General features: G+C 36.2%; 1 protein-coding gene across 2 annotated transcripts in view; it reads left to right on the forward strand.

Annotated features, from left to right (window-relative positions):
• AFG1L (AFG1 like ATPase) overlaps positions 1-16566 on the forward strand; it is a 185056-nt gene that overhangs the window by 67551 nt on the left and 100939 nt on the right. For both annotated transcript variants that reach the window (XM_004422187.3, XM_087443965.1), the window contains exons 5-6: positions 219-349; positions 9416-9515. In XM_004422187.3, coding sequence (XP_004422244.1) covers positions 219-349; positions 9416-9515 — 231 coding nt within the window. The remainder of the gene's footprint in view (positions 1-218; positions 350-9415; positions 9516-16566) is intronic.

Genomic DNA, 16566 nt, shown 5'->3' on the forward strand with positions numbered 1-16566 from the left:
CTTACAGCCAGGGGAATATAATAATATGTGAACAACTTATTTTGAGGTAGAGAAAATGCAACTAATTTCAGTAATCACATTTGGTTGTTTCTGGAATTTAAACTTAATTTTTATGTTCACACTAAAGCTTCATTTGGAGATTTAAAAAATATGTTATAGTTGTCTAAAATGTACTATTAATACAACATTTTATTTGTGTTTAATTTCATCCATTTAAGGAATACATCGCCTGAAACAGAATTTGCCAAAAAGGAAACCAGGGCTCATGGCTAAATCATACGATCCAATAGCTCCCATAGCTGAAGAAATCAGTGAAGAAGCATGTCTCTTATGTTTCGATGAATTTCAGGTAAGGTAGAGATGTTTCATAGATGTAGAATGGTATATCGAATGAAGTGTGAAGATTTAAATTCTGTTCCTGAGTTTAATAAATTTTTAGTAAATCGATTTGACACATTATCTCTTATGACTTTAATTTTACTATCTAGTCTAGGGGTTGGCAAACCATGGCTTGCACAAGGCAAGTCTGGCCCAGCTGCTTCTGTATGGCCAGTGAGAAAAGAATGATTTTTATATTTTTAAAGGGTCAGTAAAAAAATAAAAAAGAAAATACAACACAGTACACATACGGCTTGCAAAGCCTAAAATATTTACTATTTAGCCTGTTATTGAAAAAGTTTGCCCACCCCTCATATTCCCGTCAGTGGATTCACATTTCCCGTACACCACAATGGAGATAATGTAATGATTACACAATAATGTTTTTAAAGATGTTGGAGTTTTTTTTAAGTGTTATATAAAAAAACAAGTGATTCACACATCTCGTTTAAGCCTTACAACTTATCTGTGATCAAGGGGGGGAGTTGCCCTAATTGAACTTTTAAAAGTTTCTTCTAGTTTTAGGATTCTCTGAAACTGTGCATTTAAATTGGTAGTAAGTTATTTCCTGATCTTTATTTCTTATCAGAGCAAATATGGCATGAAGGCAAATACCATGTCTTATCTGTATCCTAGGTCGTAGCCAGTGTTGTTGTAATAATAATAATAATAATAATAGATACTCTACATTAAGAATTACTTCCTTTTTATTTGACTGCTTTCTTTAGTAGTTCTGAAATGTAATAGTTGGTTGTTATATAATGCTTATCATAAAAACGATTATTGGGATGAAAATAGAAAAATCCACAAGTACTGAATATAAGCTTAGAAATAGAGCTTCACACCCAAAGCTTTTGAAAAATATTTCTGGGGCTGAGTGCAGAAACTCCTGTGTCTGATTGCTTAGAATAAAGGCCCAGAGAACTTTCAAGGGTAGGAAACTAACTGTTGTGTGCCTACTCTGATGTAGGCCCTGGGGGATTCATATATCTCATTGAAGCCTCACAACATATTTGTGATGAAGTGAGGGTATTGCCCTAGTTGAATTTTAAAGTTTCTTCCAGTTTTAAGAGTCCCTGAAATTATGCATTTAAATTGGTAGTAAGTTATTTCCTGTTCTTCTGTGCTTAAAAACCTGGGTTAGTGGGAAGATGATGTGGCCAGGATGCCTTTATCCCAATGAGGCATGATAGGTCTCCTCTAACAACTTAATACACGTAGCTAACAGTGGTCTCGATTTTTGATAGAGGAGAAAGGAGAATTTTCACCAGGAATGGTGTTAGACTGAATCATCTGGGGAGGAGGAATCTTTACTTCTTTCCTCCTTCAGTCATATTAAGACAGCTTAGCATTAACCCTTTGTATTGTAGAACTACAAAGGTCTTCAAAAGAAGGGCTTATGGAAAGGTGATGTTCCCTTGCTACTCTGAAGAGGGATATGAAGTGACCAGTGTATTGCAGAAAGAGAAGGGCCTCACTTAGTTCTACATTTAGTTCTAAATACAGCACTGAGTTAACAGTTGTGCTGCCTTCAACAGCAAAGGTCAGGGGTGAATCAATGAAAGCCATCTCTCTTGGCTTCTCATTATGAGTCTCTTAACCCAATTATCTCTAAATAAAATTGAAGTGGCACAGTTAAATTTTTAATTAATATATTGAAGTTAAATTTTTAAAACAGCAGGGCCGGCTCCATGGCTTAGCGGTTAAGTGCGCGCGCTCTGATGCTGGCGGCCCGGGTTCGGATCCCGGGAGCGCCCTGAGGCACCACTTCTCCGTCCAACGTGAGGCCGAGTCCCACGTACAGCAACTAGAAGGATGTGAACCTATGACATACAACTATCTACTGGGGCTTTGGGGGGAAAAAACTGAATAAATAAAATCTTTAAAAAAAAAAAAAAATTTTTAAAACAGTATATTGATACCCAACCTTTGTAAAGTGATTCATGGTTTACAAAGTGTTTTTACATCCTTACTTCATTTAATTCTATAAAATAGTTATTATCTCCATCATATAGATGAGGAATATAAAGGCATCAGAATTTCCTAGGTATCATGTAAAAATCATTACCCTTAACTTAAAAAATGTAAATTTTAAAACAGGTAGAGAGATGATTGACAGATTTCTGTGACACGAGGACGATTCGCAAGACTATTTCAGAGGGTTAGGAAGTGATGAAAATCTGACTGTGCAAAGGAGATCCTGAGAAGATTTATACAAGTAAGGCCATATTACCCGTTAGGCACAGGAGGCATAGTACTTAGGGTACATGATACTTTTAGAGGCCCATAAAAATGTTTTAATTTCTTTTAAAATTTGAAGAAAAAATGAATATATCAGTAATGAATCCAGCTTGTATCTGTATTATATTTGTCTTATACCCACACAGTCATAAGATATCATATATATATATATATAGATAGATAGATAGATAGATACGTATATATATATATATAAAATTTATTTTTTAATTGGGGAAAGGGCTCATGACAGTAGAAGTGCTTGGGGCCTGTGAAAATCATAATGCCGCCCTGATAGCGAGGTCCTAATAGAAACTAATAGAAACCTGTCTGGTTGCTCTGGGCATTCTCCATTGAGTTCAGATTTCAGAAGGGTTGGGAATTGGTTAGGAAGGAGGAAACAAAAGCAACTCTCACAATGCTAATGTTCCAAATGAGCCAAGTCTTACAAAAGAAATGCAGGCAACAAAAAGGATTTTTCAAATTACATATTAAATATAAGGGAGATCAAGAGAGAGCAGTTGCCTTGCTTATAAAATGTTACTTGCTAACGAAGAAAAGTGGATGTGATGGAGCTGTCTGCCTGCCCCATCCAGAGTTGGTTTGATGTTCATTCATTCATTTATTCATTCATCTCAGTTGCCTTAAAGAACCTAATTCCATACTACAGGACCCTATCTGTCCCACAATCAAATGGACTGTATCTGGACATCTGATCTATGAATAACTAGTCCACAAGCTTGTCAACACCCTTAGACTTGTGTGGTGTGGCCTGGGGATTGGGCCAATCATATACTCTCCCTCATGTATTTGAACTAAAAGGCACAGAAGGAAGTTCCCACTTAGAAATGAGACAGGAACGAAGAGACATAGGAAGTAACTGAATCACATTAGGGGGAGGAGTACTAGGGTGCTCCCTAGACAGCTGCGGAGCTCTCCAGAGCTACCTGATATCCCAGGCCAATCTCCAGCTCCAGTTCCCAGGAAGTGTTATCAGTCTGTTCCTGTCCTGGAGTCTCAAGTAAACCCTCTTTTCTTTTTCTTTCTTTTTTTTTTTTTTGTGAGGAAGATTAGCCCTGAGCTAACATCTATCGCCAATCCTCCTCTTTTTGCTGAGGAAGACTGGCCCTGGGCTAACATCCATGCCTAATCTTCCTCTACTTTTTATGGGACACTGTCACAGCATGGCTTGACAAGCAGTGCGTCAGTGTGCGCCCGAGATCCGAACCCCGGGCCACTGCAGTGGGGTGCGCACACTTAACCGCTACGCCACCAGGCCAGCCCTAAACCCTCTTTTCTTTAGCTGAATCCCCTGTGCCTGGTTCTTGCAAACAGAGTCTTGATGAGAATGGAACTATTCAACTCATGTTTTGCTCCTGTCTTCTATGTCAAGAGAGATTTCCCTGTGATCTAAAAAAGATAGGATAAATAGAAGACCTGTGAGGAAATTTCACCTTCCTTAATATAAAATCTGCCTACCTCCAATGGGAGGAGAATTACCTGATGAACTAAAGCACAAGAAAAGCAGAGATGAGGTATCTACTGGCATACTTTTGGCTGCAGGTAACGGAAAACTCAACTTAAAAGGGCTTGAACTCTAAGGGGGGAAATATTGTGCTATATAAGATAGTGCCTTTCCGAACCTTGCTTAAACTTCCTGCTTCCTCTCTGACCTTATCTTCTATACTTTCAGCCTCGCTCGTTGCTCTCTACTGTTTCCAATTCTATTTTCTTCATAGATTAGGGAACCATAGTCAATAGTGGGTGTTATACCAAATGCTTCTTTTTCACCAGGGCTCTGAAGAAAATATGTGCAGAGAATATCAGATCGATTGCTTGTATTTGATCCCAAATTTCAGTGTAGCATTCTAGTATGTTAGAGTTGACAACATGAGAGACCCCATTCCCTTGAGCAAAGTTGGCCTGAGTGTCCTAGAATGGAAGATGTTAATAGTCTTTCTCTTTTAATTCCTCTATCATTCTAAACTTGAACCTTGGAGTTTACCACTGCATTCAAGAAAAGCCCAATGTCTGCATGTAGCCATTGTTGAGAAGAGCCAGAGAAAGTGAGAGAATAAGGGCAAGAATGTGTCCCCTAAGGGTGGAGGTGATCCTCCAGCAAAGCCCGGATTTCCTAGTTTCGGTATCCTGGACTGACTTCTACTGGTCTTAGAGAAGCTCCTTCAGCACACCAACACTGGATTATTGCTTGTCCAAATCTCTACTTGTCCCCCTCTTCTAAAATTCAAGATAGTAAGGGCTACTCCCAAATACTGCTGCACCAGCTCTCTGAGACCCAACATCCATGCAATTTAGAACAAACCAGCAGAGCTTTTGCACCAGACGTTCTTTCTGCATGGAAGTTTCCCCCAGATACCTCTCCTCTGTGAATACCTCTCCTCTATCAATATCATTTAAAAACTAGTTTTGACCATTTTTATAAAACAGGAAGGCTATTATAAACTAACAAAAAATGGATGCTTATTTTTGTGCTAATACAAATCAAATACTAATCAAAATAACTCTCTCACTTCAGATCTTTGCTTAATTATCTCCTTAACAAAGCCTATCCCTAAACGCTATGTAAAATTGCAATTTGCCGTTGACCCCCACACTTCTAATGCCCCTTACCCTCCTTTTTTTACATAACATGTATCATCTTCTAACACATATATTTACTTATTTATTATGTAAACTTGAAGGCAGGAATCTTTGTTTTGCTAATTGATGTATCTCAAATATCTAGAACAGTGCTTGAGAATGAATGAATGAATAATTATACAGAGTGAATGAATGAATAAATCCCAGTATCAAATGCTAACTATTGAAGTAGTCCCTCAACCAAGTCTCACCTCCCTTATATATAATAACAACCCATATTTTTTCCTGTCAACATTCTGAATTATCTTAACATTTTTATCTAATTTAATAGATGAAAAATGGTATCTCATTGTTTTAATGTGTATTCCTTTAAATAATAATATGGTTGAATTTTTTGCATGTCTGTTTGCTTACTTTGTAAAGTCCATCTTTTATGAACTATCTGTTTGAGGCAATGCCCATTTACTTGTTGGAATGCTTACATTCTATCTATAATGTATTCTGTAATAATATTAGCTACTGTTTACTGAGTGGTTTCTATGTGCCTGTATTCTTAGCTACTGTACTATGCTGTGTATTATTCCATCTACAGCTAAAATTCTATACAGCTATATGTAAATAGCACATAATTATACTAGCATATATACCTACATAGGTAATAGTCATAGTTAACATTTCTTGAAGATTTACTACAGGTATCATAACAATTTTGCACGGTAGGTGTTATTACTGTCTTCATTATATTGATGAGGAAATTAAGGGTCAGAGAAGTTAAGTAACTTGTCCAAGGTCACACAGCTGGGAACTCAGTTTGAATCCATTGTCAGTGCTTTTATTGCCTAGTAGGAACAGCTATGTTATGTGTTCTCCTTGATATATGATGTCTTTTATTATGTGTTTAAATATACAAATCTAGAGCTGGGTAGACTTTTAGTAGATGTTTTAATGATAGAACCTAAAAATTATCTTTAAACCTATTAAGCCTAGTACAATACATTGCTGATTTACTAGAAAAGAATTTTTTAGGCATTTTAATCTTGACGACAGTATGTCTACAATCACCACTTCACTTTTAAAATTGAATCCTATTAGTAGTCTTGATTTTTAACTAGTTATTATTAGCATTTAGCTGGTGTTAATTAATATAATATTTATTTTACTAGGGAGATGAATGGGAATTGTTACTGCTTAAAAACAAGAATAAACTCTTTCTTTTTTGTGCTTTTGAATTTAGGGCATTTTTAAGATTATGTTTTGGTAGCATTCAGATTGCATTTGCAGAATGTATTCCTCATTAGCTTGGTCATCTTTACTAAGTGTAGCATTTCAGTTTTTCCTGTGGTATCAGATACAGTATTCTTATTTTGTTTGAGAACTTTGTCTAGATAACGTTTTTATGTGCTTTAGTTGCTGAAATAAAAGGTTTCCCTTGAAGTTTTCTTTAGGGTCTTCATTATGTCCTTCTTCAATATTTATATTTCTTATTAAACCATTTATGATTCTGAAGATATCAGAATACTAAAGGAAACTGATTTAAAGAAATGTTATTTCTTCCTGTCTCTTTTTAGGGACGTTGGATAGATGTTTTACTAATATGATTCGGAACAAAAAAAAAAAAGAATTCTGATGAGCAAAATATCATGCAAAATTCTCCTCTATAAGCTATCAATATCATTTAAAAAATAGTTTTGACCGTTTTTATAAAATAAGAAAGCTATTAAAAACTGCTAATAAAAAATAGGTGCTTATTTTTGTGCTAATACTAATTACTGATAATGCATGCTTATGTTTGTCACTCATTACCTGGCACTGTACCAATCAGTGGATGACTGAGACTCAAGCACTTACACATGTAAATTAACCATTAGATTTTTTTTTTTCTTTTTTACTTAAGTGAGTCATAATGGAAAGCAACTCTAGGTCATAAAAAATCTTTTCTCTTTAATGCTAATGAAATGTCTCCACTCTCTGTATTAGCAGACTACCCTTATTGGTAATCTGTAGCCTTCTCTTTTGTTCCTGGTGGTAATGAAATGCTGGATGCTGAAAAAGCCTGCTCTCCAAGAATGTGTGGCCAATTGTCTCCTGTTCACTTGTACTGTAAAATTACTGTTCCCCAGCAAAGCCGAACAAGTGTGGGGACAAGATCAAAAGAGTGTACATTGGCACCCGGCTACACCAAGTGACTCCTGCTTTATTAATGAGGCGTAGCTTCTCCAAGTTAATTTACTCTGATAGAGCAAAAACATTCCGTAATACAGAAACAGCAAATTATAATTCAACCACAAGTCTTTATTGTTTGCTTTCTTCAACTTTCAGTTTAAACCTTTGCATTGTGTTATAAGCTAAATGTTCCTTCACTTTTCTGAGCCTTAGGGCACAAAAGCTATTTTTAATTTTTTCAAAAACATCAGTGAGATAGTCAAATGACCATTTTTATTCTCTAAGACTGGGTAATTTTTAACTGATATCATTCTTTTTAAAAGTCAGTGTATTGGGGATCCAATTTAAAAGTGCAGTTGCTTCTAAAATTTGCAAGCTTGTTCTGTCCTCTCATCAGAAATGCCACTGGTGTTTAAGCATTTGAAAAAGGCCTTCTGGGAGTGTTTTTGTGGAAGCAAAATTTGACAGTGATCCTAAGCTCCAAATTAAATAATATCACTTTCTTAAATAATTAAATAGTACCACTTTTCATTTTAATCATCACGTTGTAAGTTCCTGAAGTCTTTTTAATTTAAGGAATCTTTAGTAGTTTTTTAGTTAATGTTTTAAAGTTACAGCCCGAGACAGCAAAAAAAGATCTGCACATCTCCGTATCTTGCTTTGGTTTTGTTTTGTTGAGATGGGAAGGAAACGATTAAATTTTTGAGTAAGATATCTGCTGTAAGGAGAAAAGTGATTTAGACCTGTGTAACCCAGGTTGTTGGTGTTCGTTGTGTTATAACCATTTAGTTGGTAACTTTTAGGATTTTGATTCAATTTTAAAGAATTGCACTAGTTTTTATGTACTCTAATATGATTTAAAAATAACAATGTGATTATGTATTGTGTGATATATTTTATGAATATAAAACAAGTTTTATTGAGATTATCTAAAATGTGCTATTAAAGAAAGATTAAAACCTTTTTATATCTGGAGTATCTAAAATCCGTGTTAGTATATTCATAGGGGAAGGTGCAAGATGATGAATATTAGCCTTCACTATACATTTGTTTTTGAAGTCAGCTTCCTTTCCTCCTTAATTTCTGTTTTTCTTTGTGATTTTTAAATGCTTTTTAAAAAGTTATCATTAAGCTTGTTAATTGTGGATTTTTAAAAATAATTTTAGAAGAGATCAGTAGTTATATGTATCTCTGTAACTTAACTTGGATGGAATAGTTTTATCTGCATTATGCCTTTCTGGTTTTGTCAGAAGTTATTTTTTTAAAGTACTGTGTTAACTATTCTTGTTAGTTTTTTTTTTTGTTGGTGGAAGGAATATTTGTGTTTGCGAAGGTTAGCAGAGGCTGGCTGTGCTGGAAGTGACTGCAGTGCCTTTTGATTATTCATGGACAGTAATAGAAGGCACTTAAAAAGAACAATGAAATTGCTTATTTTTGTGATGGGCCATCTGTTGAATTGTTTTGTGCAACAATTGCACAATAGTATCTATGTCATATCGTTCTATTTTCAACAGCAGCTGATTATGTCTCACTGGCTACTTGTCCTTATTTCTAAAGTCCCATGACCATTTAAAGTCACCTTTTCAGGGCCTTTGCCAAAAAAGTATTAGAAATCTCAAACAGACTGTGTATTTTTTTTTTTCTATTTTTTTCTCTCTCTTTTCCCTCTTTTTGGGGGAAGGGGAGCTGTGATGGGAGGAGGAGGAGGGAGTTGGTCATGTTAGTTCTAATTAATTAGACTTCCTAAATGTTTAGCACAATTATCTATGCTTTCCACCTGTAGTTCTAGAAAAGAAGTTAACATAGAACCATTTGATAATTCGCATGGAAATGATAGGCTTGCAAAAAAGAAGAATCAAGTTTAAAAGACTACTACATAGTCTTTCATGTCTTTAATTATCTACTCTTTTCTTCATGATGATAATTAGAATTTTTCTCTTGGAATTCACTTCCATTTAAAAAAAAGATGAGCCATTAGCAAATTTGTTAGAGCAGAAGTGAAATTAAAATAAAACAAATGTGTTGTTGTCCGTAGGTCACTGACATTGCTGATGCCATGATTCTGAAACAGCTTTTTGAAAATCTGTTCAAAAACGGGGTCGTCGTTGTGGCAACATCCAACAGGCCACCGGAAGGTAAAAACAAACATTGTGCCAGTCTCATCCAATTAGGTGGAAACTAACAAGCTTTAAAAAAAATCCATAATTTTGTACTCATTTCATGGTGTTAATAAATCTGATGACTTTGCTTATCATTAGTTTTATAACTGACTTAATCTGAAAAATCAGTTGGTATTGGTATTTGAAAAATGTCTATTCGCAGCAAGCTAAATCCAGGTGATCTCCCGTGTTTGATGCCTTTGCTGTTTTTCTCTGAGTATTAGGTATGTCATATGTACATATCAAAAAATGCAGGCCTTTCTAATTGCTTTTTTAACTTTTTTTTTTGGTTTTGGTGAGGAAGATTGGCCCTGAGCTAACATCCGTCGCCAGTCTTCCTCTTTTTGCTTGAGGAAGATTGTCCCTGAGCTAACATCTGTGCCAATCTTCCTCTATTTTGTACGTGGGATGCTGCCACAGCATGGCTTGATGAGTGGTGTGTAGGTCCACGCCCAGGATCTGAACCTGTGAACCCCAGGCTGCCGAAGCAGAGCGCATGAGCTTAACCACTACACCACCAGCCCGGCCCCCTCTAATTGCTTTTTACAGGCCATAAAAGAAACTCAATGAAATGAAAGAAAAAAATCCTAATTAAATTTTACAAAAAGACCTAAAACGTACTTGCATAAGTAGTTTCTAGTACTTCATTTAATTTATCATTTCTAAAAAAGCACTTGTGGCTTATTAGGAAATTATTTGAGAATTAGAATACAAGTCATATTTAGATAAAAACGACAAGTTTAGAATCCTGTGTCTTTCAGCTCATCATGTGGTCAGTTGAAGGGCTAAGGAACCAAAAATAATATTTTATGTGTTCTTAATGTTAACATCTTTCTGCCTTGAATGCTCTTCTGCCAGATATCTGCAAGGCTAGGGCCTTACCTCCTTGAAGTCTTTGCTCAAAAGTTACTTTACTAATGAGCCTAGACTTATCTCACTATTTGAATCTACGTCCCTTCCCGTTTTTCCCAGCGCTGCTCCTCCTTACCTGCTCTATTTTTTTCCTGTAGCACTTATAGACCCAGCATATAGTTTATTATATTTATGGTTTATTGTCTGTCCCCTTCCAGGATGCAAAAGCTTCATGAGGCAGCGATTTTTCTCTCCTCTCTTTATGGATGTATTCTAAGTACCTAAAACAGTGCCTAGCACATAGGTAGATCTCAGTGAATAGTCTTTGAATGTTGAATGAATGAATGTTTTAAAAGCATCTGTCTGGCTTCAGTGTTGAGAATAGACTGTGGGGATGAGGTTTCAAGGCTGGAGGTAAGGAGACCATTTAGGAGATGATTGCAACAATTCTTTTTTTTTTTTTTTTTTAAAGATTTTATTTATTTTATTTTTTCCCCCAAAGCCCCAGCAGATAGCTGTATGTCATAGCTGCACGTCCCTCTAGTTGCTGCATGTGGGACTCGGCCTCAGGATGGACGGAGAAGTGGTGCCTCGATGCGCACCCGGGATCCGAACCCGGGCCACCAGCATCGCAGCGCGTGCACTTAACCACCAAGCCACAGGGCCAGCCCCGATTGCAACAATTCTGATGGGAGATGATGGAGCAGTGAAGGTGGTGAGAGTGGTCAGATTCTGGATATGTTTTGTAGGCAGAGCCAAAAGGATTTACTGATGAAATGAATATAGTATACAAAAAAGAAGAGAGGGATCAAGAATGACTCAAAGGTTTTGGCCTTAGCAATTGGAAGGATGAAGCTGCTGTTCACTGGGATGAGGAAGAAGACAACAGGAGAAGCAGATTTGCGTAGGCAGGTGGAAGTAGGGGTTTCTCTGATGCTGTGGCTGATGCATATAAGAGTTTGGGTTTCAATGGTAGGATTTGAATTGGAGATATAAATTTAGAAGTCGTTAGTCCTAAAGGAAGCTGGAAAGAGCAGCCAGTGAGGTGGTAGGAGAAGAACCAAGAGAGTGTCAAGTGAGGAAAAGGAAAGTGATGCAAAAAGGATGGATGATTGCCTTTTGTTAAATGCTGCTAGGAGGTGAAAATGAGGTTGAGAATTGACCATTGGAGCATGGAGTTCACTAGTGAACCTGAAAAGAGCAATGTAATGGTGTGAGTTTTTTTTTTAAATAAGCCATGTCACGTTGATGATTTATAATGAATTTGTAATCTGATACACCCAGATCTTACTATGTGAACTGCTGTTAAACTAGGTCTCTCTCATTCTGCATTTGTGTAGTTGATTTCTTTTTCTTCCTATTACATTTCAGCTTATTAGTTTGTCTACATTGTTCCATTTTATTGATTTATGTTAATATCTTTTATATTAATATCTAACATAAATTATTTTTAGCTATCCCTACTAACAATGACATTTATAAACTTGGCAATCATGCTTCTGTATCTTCAGCCATTCATCAATTAAAATGTGAAAATAGGATAGGACCAAGTTTAGACCCCTGTAGCATACTGCTGGAGACCTTATTTTAGGGAGACATTAATTAATTAATCAATACTCTTTGGATCCAGTTATTCAGACAACTATAGTTGTACCTAATCTATTACACTACAAGAGAATTAAGAATGATTTTGTCAGAGCACTTATTAAAACTACGTTATGTATACACCATTCTTGTGATTTACTAGTGTAGCAACTCTATGAACCAAGGCAGTGAACTTTTTAATATTAGATCATCTATTTAGGTGGAAATGAGGCTTGACACTACTCTAGCTAACCTGTTGCCTTAACAGTGTCATCAGTATTACAAGTAGATATTCAGTGACAAGCTATGTTCATAAATAGCAAGGTGCTAGAACAGGCTTGGAACCCTCGCAGCAAAGACTGTTGAAAGGAAAATTGCAGTTGACTGCTCAGGCTCCTGCAGTGTGGTAAATTGAGGAAGGATAACCACAAGGAGAGATTGAGGAACATTCTGGAGCTCAGAGCTTTGTAGGAGTGAACAAAGGTACAGGCCCACTAAGGTAGCATGCAGAAATCTGAGGTGGAGCCACCCTTCTGGAGAAGACTGAAAGTTCAAGTTGCAAAATTGCATAAATTGAGCATTAGCCACAAACTTAAAGAAAGCCTTTTCTTTTTTTTTTTTTTTAAAGATTTTATTTATTTATTTTTCCCCCCCAAAGCCCCAGTAGATAGTTGTATGTCATAGCTGCACATCCTTCTAGTTGCTGTATGTGGGACGCGGCCTCAGCATGGCCGGAGAAGCGGTGTGTCGGTGCGCGCCCGGGATCCGAACCCGGGCCGCCAGCAGCAGAGCGCACGCACTTAACCGCTAAGCCACGGGGCCGGCCCAAGAAAGCCTTTTCTAAATATGAATCACAGAGGGGATGCTTGTCATAGCAAACAATCATCATAAATAGCTTAATATTTTAATATAAAGAAGATTATATATATATATATAATTTCATGGGTTGAAGAAACAAGACTCAGAGATTAGGTATAGATATCAGGAAAAGGCAAAACTGTAGGACAAAGAATGGGTCAGTGGTTGCAGGGGCTAAGGTGGGGAAATGTTTGACTACAAAGGTGCAGCACAAGAGAATTTTTAGGGTGATAGAACTGTTTTGTATCCTGACTGCGGAGGTGGTTACATGTGTTAAAACTCATAGAACTGTACACCAAAAAAAGGTGAATTTTACTGTATGTAAATTAAAAACAAATCACGTGGATAGTGAGTGGCAGAATAAGGGCTAGAACCTAGGTTTTGTGACTCTTTTAACACATTGTCCTCTGTCTTTTCTCCTTGTTGGTCATCACTGATCTTTGTCTACCCTGTCCCAGATAAAGTGTGTCCTCTTTTCCAATCATCAGAATGCATTTAACTTTTTCTTTAGGCCACAGTTTTTCATCTAGAGCCCCCAGATAGGTTACTGTTATTTTTTTTAATAGCATCTACTTATTCTCCGAGTGTCACAAGAGGTGGAGGAAGAACCTTCCGGGCAGAGGGTTGAGGCAAAGCTTGATGGCTGGAAAGAGAAGGCCCATTTGAGGAACTGAACAGTAGCCAGTGTGGCTGGAGTACAGCGAAGGAGGGGAAGTAGGATCAGGGAGGTACAAGATGAGTCTGGAGAAGTGAGAGCTAGACCTTGTAAAGCAATACTAAGGATTTTGGATTTTATTCTAAAAGAAATGGGAAGCCGCTGAAGTGCTTTAAGCAGAGACTGACAAGATAAGAGTTGGAAATATCACTCTGGTTATAGTGTAGAGGATGGGTTACAGGGTGGGGTGCAGTGCTATGGTGGATTCAGGGGGACATAGTAGGCGGCTCTTGCAGTACACTAGGCAAGAAGTGCTGATAGCTTCGTATAAGGCACTGATTCTCAACAGGAGGGCTGTTTTGCCCACCAGGAGATATTTGGCAATGTTTGAGACATTTTTAATTGTCCCCACGAGCTGGGACGAGGGGTGGGTGGGTACTGCTACTGGCATCTAGTAGGTAGAGGCCAGGAATTCTGGCAAAACATCCTATAATATACAGGGCTACCCCCCACGACAAAGAATTATGTAGCCAAAAATGTCACTAGTGCCATGGCTGAGAAACCCTAGTATAGGGTGATGCCAATGGATATCGAGAGGATAGATTTGGAAGATATTTAAGAGGTAAAATGGATAGTATCTGGTTTTAGGTTGGATACTGAGGAACAGGGAAAGGACAATTTCTAAATTTCTGGCTTGTACAACTGGGTGGGTGGTGGTGCCTGTCATTCAATAAAGACAAAAATCTGGAGGTTAGAGGTCCAGAAGATATTGCCCAGTGGAGAACACATATTTTTTTTTTCCTTCATTAATCCTTTAGCCTTTCTGTTTAAATGTCTTCCACTTCCTTTATTTCATTCCATTCATTTCTAGTTATGATGCATCAATTTCATGGGCAAGAATGAGGATTATTGCTGTTGGTAGAGGTTATAATCATATACTCATCTTTTATCAGCCAACAACTTAATTGTCAATTTATAGACAAAGAAGTTATTAATTTTAATAGAAAATGATCAGAAATATTAATAATAATTAATTTTAATAGAAAATAATTGATAGTAAAGTAAAAGCAATACCAGAATTTAGGAACCTAGGAGAGACACTAGCTGTGGAAGGAAGTGGTCTGGGAAAGTCCTGCAGAAGAGAAGAAAGGGAAGAAATACTTGAGGGAAGTGAAGGGAATAAGGTATTAAAGGGTGCCTGTTTCTGTGTCACTGTTTTTCCTAGTCCTAAATTCTAATTCCTACCTTGCTTGGGTCCAAGGCCTCATCCTCTGTACACCATGTCATTGTTAAAACCCCAAACCAATGTCAGTTCGTGATTACAACTTGAGCTTTTAGCTTCCTGTTTGTTTGCTGGTCTGTAGTGATTTTCCTACTTTCTTGCAAGCTCAAAGTATGTTTAGTATATTTTAAACAACATTTCTAGCACAGCATTTGTAGTGCTATAATTTTATATTTTCTAAGATTAAGGCTAAGGTTAAGGCTCTTTAAGTTGAAGTAGAGAGGATCTTGGGTAAGATCCAGAGGCATGGGAAATTGCTGGAAAATTTTCCGATAAAATATATCTAGAGATAGTTTGTATTCAATTTCTTATTTTTATAAAACCTCAAGTAAATGATTTATTTAGCAATTTTGTCATTTAGGTAAATATTTTATATGGTCTATATACAAATAGATTTTTACTTTTGAGAGATTACATTGTCAGGTTATTAGAAGAGCTAGAAATAAAAATCCACAATTATAATTTCATATATATGTTACTCACTTTTTATGTTCTGAAATAAAATTTTGTTAATTCTGTGATAGTCTGGTAAGGAAAAATAATATTATAAGATTTAAGTGCATGGAGACCCTAACAACAAATTAATAATAGACTAGTAGATTAAATTAATTAAAAATTTGAAATTAATAAGCTTAAGAACTTAGCAAAAAAAAAAGAATAAATTTTTATGGGGAAATAGAATATGTAAGTCGAAATGACTGTAGCTTCTTTGGCAGTGAAACACAAAGTGCTAAAATGAAAAAAGTCCCCTTATTAACTGAAGCTAGAAGAACTGTGAGGACAGTGTATTCTGGACTTTCTAGTTTTTAATTACTGTTTATTATAATGAAAATGCTACAGATAGCATTAGAATGTCCAAGAATAATCCTGTATTACTTAGATTATCCAGCGACAACATTGTGTATCCTTCCTCAAACTGACATATCCATAGTAAATAAAAGATTGGATTATCACTAGAAAGTTGGCTAACAGTTACGTGTGCACACACATGCAATTTATCATATTAATACTTTTGGGGAGAAAAAATCCAGTGGTATTCACTATCAAAACTGAAAGAGTATTTAGAAAAATTTAACATCTTTCTTGATAGAATCACTCCATAAAATATAAATAAGTGGATAATGTCTTAATATGATACCAAATATATATATATATCAGTTGAAAAGTCAGAATTATGCTTAGTGGGAACACTGTGATATTTCTACTACAGGTATGAATAAGGCAAGGATGCCAACTATTACTTTTTAATATAGAACTACAGTATAGATAAGAAGATTATAAGAACAACCAGGTGAATAGTGAAGAGAACCAAGCAGAAACCACATATCTTGATTACAGGGATACACTGAGATGACTCATACCGCTCCTTGTTCAAGGTTATGTTAAGACAAAATAGCCTAATACGGGAACAATAAGTAGGAAAGAGAAGTAAGTATTAGAAAATTTCTATTTTGTATTCTTTAAAAATCAGGAAAACATAGACTCTGTGATATAGATGATCTAAGCTGAGAGAAGACAACAGATTGAGCTGAAATCCTTTTTACTAAGAAATCAGTTGAAATAAAAGAAAGCTAAATGAAATGAGAAGAGATTAATTAATTAAATTAAATCAATTAAAATCAGCATTAGAAGCACTAAAGTATAGAATTGAAACTACAGAAAATGAAATCAGTGGTGTAGGAAAACAAGAAGCTCTGCCAGAGTGTAGGAACAGAATAAAGAGAATAAAACGATGAAAAAAGTAAATAAGTCCCCTGGAGGAAAGAAGATTTAATGTAAACTAACTAAAAGGAAAT

Source organism: Ceratotherium simum, chromosome 19, assembly GCF_057802395.1.
Source record: "Ceratotherium simum simum isolate JZ-2026a chromosome 19, ASM5780239v1, whole genome shotgun sequence".
Lineage (NCBI taxonomy): Eukaryota > Metazoa > Chordata > Mammalia > Perissodactyla > Rhinocerotidae > Ceratotherium > Ceratotherium simum.